The sequence below is a fragment of the Atheta coriaria genome, unplaced genomic scaffold (assembly GCF_025399875.1).
Source record: "Atheta coriaria isolate IRGN ID8LTWV9N9 unplaced genomic scaffold, Caltech_Dcor_3.1 hic_scaffold_10_pilon, whole genome shotgun sequence".
NCBI lineage: Eukaryota > Metazoa > Arthropoda > Insecta > Coleoptera > Staphylinidae > Dalotia > Dalotia coriaria.
Window position 1 is genome coordinate 4,116,735 of NW_027045452.1, and position 12,918 is coordinate 4,129,652.

General features: G+C 40.5%; 2 protein-coding genes across 2 annotated transcripts in view; both read right to left on the reverse strand.

Moving 5' to 3' along the window:
* The window catches only part of Ace (Acetylcholine esterase), a 32,834-nt gene extending 27,707 nt beyond the window's left edge, over positions 1-5,127 (reverse strand). Inside the window, exon 1 of the mRNA XM_065313361.1 lies at positions 3,706-5,127. Within this exon, the coding sequence (XP_065169433.1) occupies positions 3,706-4,885 (1,180 nt within the window). The 5' untranslated portion in view covers positions 4,886-5,127. The remainder of the gene's footprint in view (positions 1-3,705) is intronic.
* A 4,490-nt stretch (positions 5,128-9,617) lies between these two features.
* LOC135800740 (odorant receptor 4-like) lies at positions 9,618-11,403 on the reverse strand. Its single transcript, XM_065314058.1, has 7 exons — positions 11,313-11,403; positions 11,016-11,254; positions 10,417-10,961; positions 10,268-10,361; positions 9,993-10,094; positions 9,783-9,941; positions 9,618-9,706 (listed from the first exon to the last, which is right to left on the reverse strand). Exons 1-7 carry the CDS (start codon positions 11,356-11,358, stop codon positions 9,656-9,658), a joined length of 1,236 nt encoding a protein of 411 aa, XP_065170130.1. The 5' UTR covers positions 11,359-11,403; the 3' UTR covers positions 9,618-9,655.
* Positions 11,404-12,918: the final 1,515 nt, after the last annotated feature.

Here is a 12,918-nt window from a genome sequence, read left to right on the forward strand (position 1 = left end):
ATGCGTCCGCGATCATAAATCACAATAATTCCTTTGTTAGTTCATCACGTGTGGAGGCGCCGGGCGACATTCAAATTCCGCTGAATTCACGCCGAATCAAACCAAACTCGCCGACATGATTCGTATGATAAACCCTTCGCCTCGGATCGCATATCAAAACGTTAAAAATCCAATTTTTTACTTCATCACAAGCGCGATATTTTCAGCGAGATGTGTTATATAACTCATAAGATTTGCAAACTGTCATGAATTGTGAAACGTTCGTGTGCGCGAGTTGAATCACTCTTCATGCATAAGAATGTAAAAAAGAGAAAAGCAAAAGCTCTCAAAAGGAAACGTTAAAGCGCAGGAAGCGCCAAAAAGAGTCAAAGCTATCATCCTCGCTTAGCTTCCTTTTAAAAACCGTCTTATGGTAGCGTACGCGGTGTACCCACATCGTGGTAGGGTTCTGCCGACTCTCACAACCAGTGTATACGAGCTTCGAGGTCGAACTGAGGGGCTTAGAGTTTCTTCATCTCGGCGCGTGCGATTTTCGGGCTTTCGTTGGTTTTTCCTTCGTTTCTGCGCCGCGTTGCTCGCGTTAAGTAAGCTGGTATTGCTCGCCAGCGCCGCGTTGAATAATGCAAGCAGGCCGACTGCTTTCTGGGCTGCTTTAAGGCGGCGTTATCTCTTTAACTCGAGCACTATATTAACCTTTACTCGGCGCCCGGGTCTATTACTCTTTCGCTTCGCCGCGCGTAAACACACATGCACTAGTTTGCCATACGGAAAAGTTTCGGTAATGAGTGGTAATGACACTTTGACAACATCAATTAACATGATTGCAAAGTTTACTATGAAATATTAGACTTCTACCCTCAAAATAAATAATAATTTGGCGCAAAAGGAAGGTAAATACACAATGTTCGATATTTTTTTCTTTTTAACAATTTTAAATAAAAGCAAAATGACCGGCTGTCAATTAGTGTCACGTCGCGTCATTCCACACCAGCAAACTTTTCCATCGCATTATTCACTAATTAGCGAATATTGATTGCGTTCGTATTGATAGCGACGTATCAATCATTCCATTAATATCTCTTGTAGATTTTTCTGCTTGCCAAAACCGAAGTTAATCCAGCGTCGATTGGGAATATTTGCGATATACCAAAATATTCATTATGCAAATCAATGCGGCCGATTCAAATGACGCAAACCGTACTGTAACTGGTTTATGATGAGTCCGAAGTCCGAAGTTTTCAGGCAATTTTTGTTTGTTTGACGAGAGCTTCACTCGCAAACAGTCGAATGCTGGACGGATGGAAAGCTCCAGGCAATGATTCGATTTTTACATCACACGTCAACGTCGCTTTGATGTGATGGTTTTGATGTTGAATATCTGATTACAATTTTCAAATCACAAAATTTTGATTAAAAAAGTTTTGAATGCAAAGCCAAACAAAATTAAATAATAATTTGGGCTTTTATCTATTAGAAATGTTATTGCAAATTGATGTATGTATTATTATTCATGTTTTACTACTATTATGATAACAAATGTTAAAGGTTCTTATGCTATAATTAAAATAACTCATATGTCATTGAATACAGCGTTTAAATTGTTTTGCTGAAAAGTACTTAAACTAATTAAAGCCAAACATAAACAAGCAAACTTCTTTTGCAGGTACATTCACAAAATTTAAGCTCATTATAAAATATTTAAGTAAATATTATATTCCTTCATTAACTATCTACAATTTCCAAAACAAATAATTATTAAAATGCGCTGAAACATTTTATTTTAGTATTTTATCTATTCTTTAACATTCAAAATTTTTTTGCAATTATTTTTTATTTTTGCCTTTTAATAAATTACTGTTTTGTGTGAGTTTTAATATGTTTTGCCTCAAGGGCATCATCAGCATAACATAAATAATATAATAACAGAAATAATATTTTTGTTATGTTATTGGAGCTATTGTAATTGAAGCGCTTTGATTTATTAATTCGTAATTAATGGTGTTGGTGAAACGCGAGAAAGTGCAGCACGTGCATGCACATCCTGCTCTATTCATTGTCAAACAATGGCGCACATTGCCAACAAAGTAATCGATGATGTCGGTAGGCAATTACCAAACGCTACTCGTGGACGAACTTGAGGATAAAGCGCGTCGTTGGAGACTGCTGAAAAAACATCCGCGAACCCCTCAATTACGCCAGATGGCATTCTCAAGGCCTATCGCATAAATTTTCCCGCCCGACCCAGACGGAGCAATCGATCGATTGATTTTTCTTCGAACATACATATCTAACTTTTGACATTTTCACATTTTCACAACGTGCTCAATCTCAAAGTTTAGGTGCATTAAGTTTGAATGCTATTCCAGTTATTGCACGGGTCGCTTTCAAAAGAAGAATAGGATTGCTTACAATAAGCACACCGCATACGAAATGGTCCTTTTAGTTTTCCATTTAATAATTAATGGATTGCTGCGGCGGCGGCTTGAACGGTCCGAGCCGGAAAATACATCCGGAGAATTGTTTCGTCCCGCTGCACTGCCACAACCAACGCGTTTGCGTCGACGTCTTGTTTTATCTACATCTACAAACCGAAAGTTTTCCGACGAGTGCAGCACTGGTGGAAAAAGCCGAACGGGGAGACAGATGTTTATTGAATGGGGATTTTGAAGGAAATGAAATGATATTTTATTCATTCGTTGGAAGGAAGTTCTTAACTTGGACTTACTCGAAAATGTCAAGACAAACGGAACTAGTACCAGCCGATTGTTGGAATAAAAGCAACCGCAAAAGCAAACAAGCTAAAATCAGTATTTCTTCAAATTTTAAAATGTCACATTTTAAGAATTTTTCCTCGTTTGTTTAAATTTTCTGATTAAAATTCTTGGTTATGATATTTCGTGTAATTTTTTGTATTGATGAAGTTGGAAACTCGTTAATATCGTCCACATTTCAAGCGGAGTGTGTTTACTCACCTCGCCGGTACGTTAATGGCAGTAATGCGCATTATTACTCGACCGGCACGAAGTAACGCGCACCGTAACGGCCGTTTCAGTTTCGCCCGTAATGCATAAATCAAGATTTGGCGCCGGCTCGCCCGTGCATGTACATTATCAGTTGTTAGCGACGCTAGTTATTCCCGCAAAAGTCAGCCTCAATTATCCGCGAGCGAGCGGCTAATGCAACTAATGTTCAGCAACGTGACTAAAACAATGCCTTCGAAAACCAATAATTATTACTACGTGGAATATGAACAAATTGTTAATGCATAAATGTTTGTTTAGCCTAATACATGAAAATGTGTATGTCACTATATGCTGAGTGTGAACGAAAATGTTCTTCGGGTTCAATTGCGATCTAATTCATCATGTGTCCAACTTGTTACAACTATTACAGTGCGCATCGGATGACGTCACTAATTGACACAAAGAGGCATTGCCGGCCGGCGCGCGGGTCACTCGCCGGTCGCCGTGGTGGCGGAGAGGGCGGCGGGAACGAGGCACAGGTGGCCGCTGACCGTTTCTCGCTTCCCGCGCCGCACCTCCCGGCTAGATTCACTCCGCTGCGCGCTGGACCAATTGCCCAATTGTTCTCCCTGCCAGTGACAGCTTGTTACTAAATTCATAGCAAATGCATTGCGGTATCCAATTGCGATACATAAAATTTCAATTTCGATGAAAATGCATAAAAGTTAATTATTTTTCATACCTTCATCCTGATTAGATCCTAAAAGAATCTCCATATCTTCATAGTCTCCTTCTCTGAGCATATCCATAGGGTGTTTAGGCATGAACACTCCATCGATTGTTGGTGTCGATGGGAAACCAAGTATCCCCGAGTATGAGTTCCACTGTTGGAGGGAAATAGTTTTTGCATCCACGGCCCTCATGCAATCCATCACCTCTTGGGGCCGTGTACTCAGCAAAGAGATATTGCACCCGCAATCTTGCACGAGAACCTCGCCAATCTGTTGCGCCCGCTCGCCGGACATATAACTCCACGGGACATTCATTGTCCCGGATTGCAGAATGCCCCGTTTGGCCAATCCCCTTGTTACTGGGCTAAGCAAGTGCAAACTTACTGAACCCCCACCGGCAGACTCTCCAAAAAGGGTAATCAAATCAGGATCACCTCCAAAGGCAGCCGCGTTTTCTTTGATCCAACGTATAGCCAAAGCTTGATCCCATAGGCCCATGTTACCAGGTGCTTCTTCACTACCATGCCCGAAATATTTATTTAAATACAGAAACCCGAATGATCCAACGCGGTATTGCATTGAAGCTACGATAACATCATTATTGGCAGCGACGATATCTGCATCGTAGATATCTAAAGTAGAAGTACCACTCATGTAACCTCCTCCATAGATCCAAACCAGAACAGGTACTTTCTTTCGTTCGTGAACGGGTTTATCCGGATGGTGCCGTATTCTAAGTCTTTGCGGTACCCAAATGTTCAAATACAAACAGTCCTCAGATATGTTAGTATTTGGGTTCCACATTTCTTCACCTTCAAATCCGGGGAAGTACTCATATCGCTCTTGGAAGCAAGAGTTGGGCAATTTTGTAGCGTCCAAGATCCCATGCCATGGATCAATTTTAACCGGTCTCCTAAAACGGAGTTGCTCGATGGGAGGTTTGGCAAATGGGATCCCAGTGAAAACATGCACCTCTCGACCCATCACTGTCTTCGAATATCCGCGAACCAAACCACTGGTTGTCTCCACCACCAATGGATCAAAGTGGAAGTCCTTGGGTGATGAACGCGTTGTGGTTTCATCACCCGGCCACGAGTATCCAGCCACAGCCGCGCTGCCGTACACCGCAAATAACACCACCAACAGCGTGAACAGCTCCATCATCCCGGGATGACGCGGAAGACTCGCCATCAGGGTATTAGCACGCACATCAAACACGAATTCGTATCACGAGCGAAAAAAATCACACGCGCGCAACTGTAAAACTGGGCGAACTCACGTGCTCGCCGGTGCACATCTACAGGATGTTGTCGGAATACTGACGGTTAAAGTAATTCGCGGATACGCGGCGGTTAACGAACGATCGAGAGCGTGCGGCGCGGACGAAGATACGAACGCGACGGACTGCGGCGGACTGTGCGATACGATCGCGGCGTGTGGCGGCAGGCGCGCTATCCTGGCGAAAGCCCGCGCAAGCTCCGCCAGTACGCAACCGACTCCTCGCTACCTCAAGTCGACAGTCGGTAACGCACTCGCAACCTACTAGCATCATCATCATAGCTGTCATCCACGCACAGCTTTCTTACTCTCTTCTTGGAACCACAATCACAGATATTATTTTGCGAAAGCCGCGACAATTAATCTTCGTAGTCGCTTAATTCAATTCCGAGCACGATGGAAGATACACGATAACGCCGAGTAATTGCGTAATTTGCCGGAGACAACTAGAGACAATTGAGACTTCCTGATCAACAGCAATCGAGTTCAGTCGCGGAGACTTCGCATCAAGTGATTTTCAAGTTGAGAGCCTCTCACAATAAAAACTATAGACATAGATTTTTACTATAAAATATATGATGACAAGTAGATGATGAAGTTTTATGTTTCATGTTCAACTAGTGGCAATCTGTTGGCGTGGTCAGATTAAAAAGTTAACACTTCCCACGGTCGCTTTTGCAGTCTGTGCCGACTCCCCGGCCGACGCTTTTATCGTTTTATTCGAAGACATGTACGCACGTATTTTATACGCCGAGCCAGATCCGCTCTGCTGACTCAAGCGGTGCGCGGCTGTCCGCCTCGAATGGCTTTAGGTGTTTCTGGCGCTTGTACGTCTCTTGTACGTGTGAGGTAATGGCGAACGCAACAAGACGGGAGGACAGCGGACCAACCCCTTCGTGGACGTGACCAAGCTGCTAAGCAAGGCATTATACTACCTTTTTTTTCTTTCTACTGAAGCTTGAGACTCGATCTCCGTGTCTGCGCTGCAAACCCAAGGTAATAACCATTACAAGGGAGTTTTTATATTTTTATTATTTTGGGTATTTTATGCTTTATTCAATACGCGCCCGGATCATGCACAATGCGACGCTGGAATTAAATTAAACTAATTTCAAACGCGGATAAAGGAAAAGGAAATGCTCCAGACTAACGAGCTAATAATATAACTTTATAACTGTTTTTTTTTTTTTCAGTGAAATAAATTTAAAACTTTGTCACCTTCGTTATCATAGCTAAGGTCAAGTTAAAGTCATACAGTATTTCAATTTTTAGCACTTGCACGATACTTACAGATTGTTTAAAATTTGACCCAATGATGCACAAATTGCTTCTGAGCGCTCCTCGTTGTGGGATCATGTGACCGAATCCCCGGATGAAAAATTCATGGCGAGTCCGCTTAGTTATTGAGTGTTATGAAGATTGGTTCGTCCGCATGCATATTTCAAGCGTCTGGAGGTCGCTGCAGAGGTGTCGTTAGCAACCCCAAGGTGTGCGTATAAGCGGATGGGTCTCCACCTTTGTCGTTCTGCTCCACTGTTCCTCGGTTCCAGTGTCTTCACTCGCTTCACACTATCGCACACTATCACCATCCCCCAAGTGCACATCCGCGAACATCCTGGCTGTTATTCTAGGTGCGTGTTCATCGCAATACGAATTGTCACCTTTAAACTCAAACAATCATCATTAAAACAAATATTATAAAATAAAAATGATATTTTAACGAAATTACATAAAGTTTAATCATTTTTAGTAATATTATCGTATTCAAATCAAATTTCTATTGGTATTTTTAAATATTCTGATGAATTTGTAAATTGTTCATGTGACAATACTAATCCTACTGGATACAGAAGGATCTGCTGGTTATTAACTCACAGGAACAGCATATCCTTGCATCTAGTGCTAGTCAACTAGGTGAGTTAATACGCGGACGTGCTGGTTGCGCTAGGGATTGCAGATGTGTGAGTGTCGCCGGTATTTGGCTATAACAAGTCCTGGGACCTCGGGACGCACATTGTAATCTAGAGTATCCTGGACTAATCATCGATTATACGAGTTGTAACACATCGCTCGCACGAGGACGAGCCCTCAAAGTTTCTTACCAAAATTTTTGGGCCCTCTCGAGACCTAGGTAATTTTATGCGTGCTTAAGAAATAAATTCGCCAACTTAAAATTGAAATGCGAAGTCGAGAAATTACTATTCTGTACGTGCGCCAAGTTTAAAAGTAGTAAAAACGTACCTACTAACTTTCAGTTACCTACAAAATAAGAAGCTACTAGTTGTAGCTGTAAATTTGATTATGTAGTAATATTTATACAGTGTGTTTTAATTTTTTTGTTGTTGTGAGGTTGGAATTTCTTTTCGCGTCCTTGAACAATTCGTTGTCGGTGTAGGACGTGGCGGCGGTGGCGGATTGTTTCCTGAGCTTAGGTAACGACGGAAGATCCTTAACTCGCAACTTCAATCAAACGTCGTCTTGGCGCGCGCGGCCGGCCGGCCGCTTTGTCTAACGCTTCCTGCCACTTTCGCGCATTATTTCACCTTTTATCCTTCGCGCGCGCACCGGTGGCGGCAGCGAGGCCGGCGTCTTCGCCCCGGCGCCGGGAAAATCAATATCCACACGCGGCGGCGGTGTAGCGGCGATGCGCTCTGCCTCCACCTGGCTGCGTCCGCTCGCTCGCTCCTCCACCTGTCGGTCGCCGCGCGCCATGATACCACCCTCCCCGCAGAACTTGTTACTTCTGCGTGCGCCTGAGCGACATCCATCTTTCTTACTTAGATCGCGCACGGAGGACACGTCGTCCTCGTTCCCGCACGAACGGACGGACACCTCTTTTTTTTTGTTCCAGCGGCGTCTTATTGTCGTTACGGGCGAAACCTAATTAAGCTCGTTTGTTCACCTTCCCGTGCGGTGGCGGAGATTTCGTTTTTAATTAAAAAAACGCAAGAAATCTTTTGTGGAATTGTAGCACATTATTGCATTTTTACTTATAAACATTTTAAAATATTAATTCTATGATATTGTAATACAAAGGATAAATCTCTGATGGTTGAAAAGATTTTTATCTGATTTTCAATAAGCTTTACACCTGGGAGCTTCGTTCTTGTCATTTTTTTTAAAGTCTCGAGACGATGAAAGATAAAGGATGAAGTACACTTACCCCAGGTACTAGAGCACCGCCTACAGTGCCGTGAGGTATGATAATATCAGCATCAGTATGCATAGCAATTCGTTTTTAACTTCTTAGAGAATTTTCGCCACGATTCAACCTTGAAATTTATATACTCATATGAAAATAAAATGAAATATTTTGTAATTATCACGAAAGCTTCTTAGAAACTTTTTGTAAGATTTTGCAACAGAATTGCGTAAGATGTATTGCAGCGCATGACGTTGTCAAGGTGTTCGTTGCACTCGACCGATTCTTTTCAAACAGAGAAATCTCCGACGAGCGAGTGGAATCGAGACAAAAGGACGAAACGACTGAAGTTAACAACACAATAAGCCGTTTCCGCTTTTTACATGCTTTCGTGCTTCTCGTGGAGGCCGCAATCCGCATCCAGGTTGAACGCGTGCGACGTCCATAGCTTCCTCAAATTCTGTGAGCCAGCCAGCTCGTGGTATACCTTTGCTGCTGTTTCAATTTGCATTATTAAAATTTCTCTCGCAGCGCTAGCAGCAGCGCTGAGATGCGAAGACAATGTAGAGCTTCTAGTCCTCGAAGTTACTTTTCGAGCTTTTGCCATTTCATTCTTTCAACGGCGTGCCTTCAACAACTCCCAAACCGTTTTTAGTTCTGAGATTTAGGCGTTGAGTTGAAATAATAACCATATGCCAACACTTTGCGCACAAAAGGTTAGTATGGGTCTGAACTGTGATAATAATAGTAATTGCAGGTGCATATTCAAGTATGAATAGTGATGGAAACGTACGCACTTTGAATTTTTTGTTATTAGCGATTTCTTGCACTCAGCTGGTAGATACGAGTACTCTGCGGCGGTTACAAAGTGGATCAATAACACCAATAACCGTGGCGCTAATCAAATTGATTGATTTTATAGACTTGCCTTTGTTAATGTCGTGCCGGCGACGCGTTTGCTTGGACGTTGCAATCAAAGCCAGAAAACTAAAGGTCAACGCGCTGCGCGCGCTCTTTTTCGATTAATTGGACGTGATTAATATTTTCTGCTCACTCCGATACATAGTCAGAGTCGGAACAGACTTATTTTTAACGCCGGTCGAAATTATTGATGCTCACATGAATAATAAAGCGCTGCAAAAACGGGCATAATGTTTAGAAGGCAATAAAAAGAGTGATATAACGCGAGGGGGTAGAGTTGGGTGGAAGTGAAGGGTTTCTAGTGAGAGGCGAGGCGACGAGAAGCGTCCTTGACCGGAAAAGTCCTGGTCGTAGTCGACGGCCGCCGGCCGCCGGCGATAGTCGCGACGCGAATAGGGTCAGCCGAGCCCACGATCTAATCATTTTCCTCTCGTTTATTATTATTATCATCGCGAAATCGTCGCCACGCTGCACTCTTCTATCATTTTATGCCAATTTCCTGTGCAGGCTTTTAAAGTCCGGACACGTGGATTTCAATTAGCTGCAATTTTCTTCTATTATAGGTTAAGAGATAAAAATAAATAGACTCAATTGTTAATTTTATTTCCCAACAATAAATTTTAAACCAGTGAATCAAGCAGAACATAAAATGAAAACGATAATTGCACTGTCTGTAAACATAAAAAAATCATAATTTTCATAAATATGATTAGTTTTGACTATAACTTGATTTGATTTAATGCTTACGCCGATAAAGTTCGCATAGCTGAGCTGCATTAGTCCGGCGACTGTGAGTTCCATCGGTTTTTGTGCACGCAAGATGATCATTACGAGTGCCCGACGAAAATCGTTGTCTTGGGAAGCCTCCCAGTTACAGTCGTAAGCCGATTCCGCAATCTGTCCACTCTACGCTCGTAAAATTTAAATTTCAACTGAAAAACCTTTTTGCTTTATTACCTGATATGTGAGTTCGCTCCCAACCGAACAATAAATAAAAAACTGAAAAACATGCGCGATCAAGTACGAGAGCATATGCTGCCATACATCCGGATCAGCTATCTGCAAACAAAACAAAATGTTACAGCACGAAAAAATAAACTAACTATATGGTATGGCAAGCAAGTGTGTTAAAATATTTGAAAAACAAAGAGACTTTTGTTTTTGACGCATATCACGCAGCTGTATACTTGCTCACTCAACATATTTCTCTATAAAATATTTTTTAATCTTACTAAAGCGACGCATGAAACGCACATCGCTGAAGCGCTCACAACAAATTGCATGAATACAATATGCGCGAAAATTGTCTCCAATGAATCACAAATTCTAAAATATCAAATGATATTATAATAATAAGTTATGATAATGAAAAAAAACTCACTCTATTAAATTTAAATGGTGTTTAATGCACTTGACCAACATTCTCATCTCAAAACTTGATCGTTGCTTGTCCACTAGATCCCCAAAATGTTTAATAACATTCCATTGTCTCATACGATGATGTTTTCCTATATTCTCAAGCACATTCTGTAAAATCTGAAACTGTGTGGCACAAATCATGACAATTGCGTTGAAAAAAGCATCAAAACCACTTAGTGTTGTAATGATAACTTGATTCATAAACCACTGCCAAATGTACATCATCTCGTACAATGGACTAACTCGAAAGTTGAAAGGATACCAAGAAGCTAGCGGTAGTTCAGAGAGGTTATGGACCAGTGGGAACATCATAAACTGAGCATTGGAAAAAAACGCCATGCAGAGGAACGCCACGCCCACGACAGTCACGTAATTGCTACGGAAACTTATTTCGCGTTGTAAACTTTGCTTTACCATATTTACCGGCCAGAAATCAAGCCATATTGACGTCAGAATACGGTTCAGTTCGGCGCGGTAGTGTATCATAGTTAATAATTTTGCAATGCACTAAAAAAACAAATTTAAGTTTTAAACTTTTTAAATTATGCTACAAATTTGTACTTCAAACGAAACTAAAACTGTTGTACATGCTGTCGTCATCTTTGTAATTTGAGCCAGATTTATTATAACGTAAGCAAAATGCGCCATTCCCATGGTAAAAACGCTTACAATTACTACCATCATTAACCAGTATTTTTTTGGATCCTCGTTATCAGGCCAAACGTTTAGCGATCGTAATACAAGTTTTGAAAAAACAATGCATCGTTTAGCAGCGTCTTGATTACAATGCACTTCAAACTCTGCAATTTATATTTAATTAAATTTTAGAAAATTAGTAATTAAATTAAAAATCTCAACCATTTGAGAGCTTTTGAAGCCCTTTGGGGCTTTTCAACGGCTGCATTGTAAACGCGTCGATGAAATTGCTAGTTTAAATAGCTATTTTGTTGGAAAACTAACAGAAATATTAAAGCGAACGTCGCTTTATATAAATTCGAAGGGTAGGAAAGTTTTTGGGTTGCATGTTAGCGTCGAGTGCAGACATCCAAAGTTTGCGTTTTTAATTTCTCACTCTTTGTCTTTGGTCGCAAAACCACCAATTCTGATTTTTCACAAACTCCTAACAAAGCTTTGTGGAATAATTACGGTAATCACAGTCTGAACAAACTTTGAAACTACGAATTGTAATTATCTGCAATCAGTGTATAAAGTAAATTGCATAAATTAATTACTAGATACGCAGGTAACTAGAATTCAATATGAAGAAAACCTAATGATTCCGGTAAGTTTATTATTAATCAAAGTGTTGAAGCAATTTGCAATAATTAGTTTTGGACTTATCGATAGTCCAGCGTAGGAACGTTTCTTCGTGCGGGGTCGCAATTGCCGGCAATAATAACAACAATAGTAATGATAATAAATGTTTGCGTTATTGTAGATTGAAGGCGAATCGATAAACACAAAACGCGTGCGAGGCTCACGCGAGTGAAACTTAATGCATACGGCAGGATTGTATCGGGATGGCCGGATGGTTGGATGGGATTGGTAATATTGGGTGGTGGGCGCCTGCCGCCCGTCGTTAGCAACCATTGCGAAAAGGTTTATATCGCTAGCGAATCGGGTCATAGGTTCATCTATCGACCGTGTCGTTTCAAAACGGGCAGAATACCTATACTGAATGTATTGCAAATTAAATTGTGATTTAAAACAATACTTAAATTTAATTAACATGCCAAACATAGATTTACAATAAAATAAAATTGTTGGCATAAAAACATACCTGCATGTTGAATGAAGTTAATTAGAATGCACGAAATATTCATTTCGTAGAACTGCTCGGGAATTGGTATTGCCGTAGTGGATGCGCCTGTGTACTGCAAAATGTTTAATTAAATTCGTAAACAAAAGACTTACAAACGTGGTTTTGCGGCCAAGAGGCGCGCAGATTGCGGATTTAATGTACAGTTTGATGCATCATACATTTTTATTTTATAGTTTAATTAAAATTACAATCTATTTTACATTTTTAAATTATTAATAATTCAAATAAAAAGTTAAATAGTACACTATATTATTTTAGTACTAATTAATTTTTTTGCCTAAAATAGTTAAAATACAACTGATTTTTGTTTGTTTTGTAGGCGACCACATTTTAAAAGAAATAAAAATAAATGTAAACAGTTCGTATTTTTGACACTAAAATAATTCAAAATGCAACGTTCGTTGCATCTACCAACATAGAACAAGCTTATTCAATTTAATGGAATGAATTTATTTCATTCTGTTGCTGAAAATTAACGTGTACGTACAACTTTTACCACCGTGCGCGCAAATTTTAATAAAATTAAAATTTTATTTATTTTTATTTGGCATGTTAAAAATTAAGCAGTAAACATGACAGCGCAGCAAAAGCAGTACGGTTTTCACTAATAAAAATACTTGTATTAGATATTTTGTTTTCTTA

What these genes read in the sequence shown, in the direction of transcription:
- LOC135800740 (XM_065314058.1), bottom strand. Translation starts at nt 11,358, where the DNA reads ATGCAGCCGTTGAAAAGCCCCAAAGGGCTTCAAAAGCTCTCAAATG. An exon ending in GCTTCAAAAGCTCTCAAATG is followed by an intron (nt 11,255 to 11,312) that starts GTTGAGATTTTT and finishes TATAAATTGCAG; the next exon opens with AGTTTGAAGTGCATTGTAAT. An exon ending in GCTATGCGAACTTTATCGGC is followed by an intron (nt 9,707 to 9,782) that starts GTAAGCATTAAA and finishes TTATGTTTACAG; the next exon opens with ACAGTGCAATTATCGTTTTC.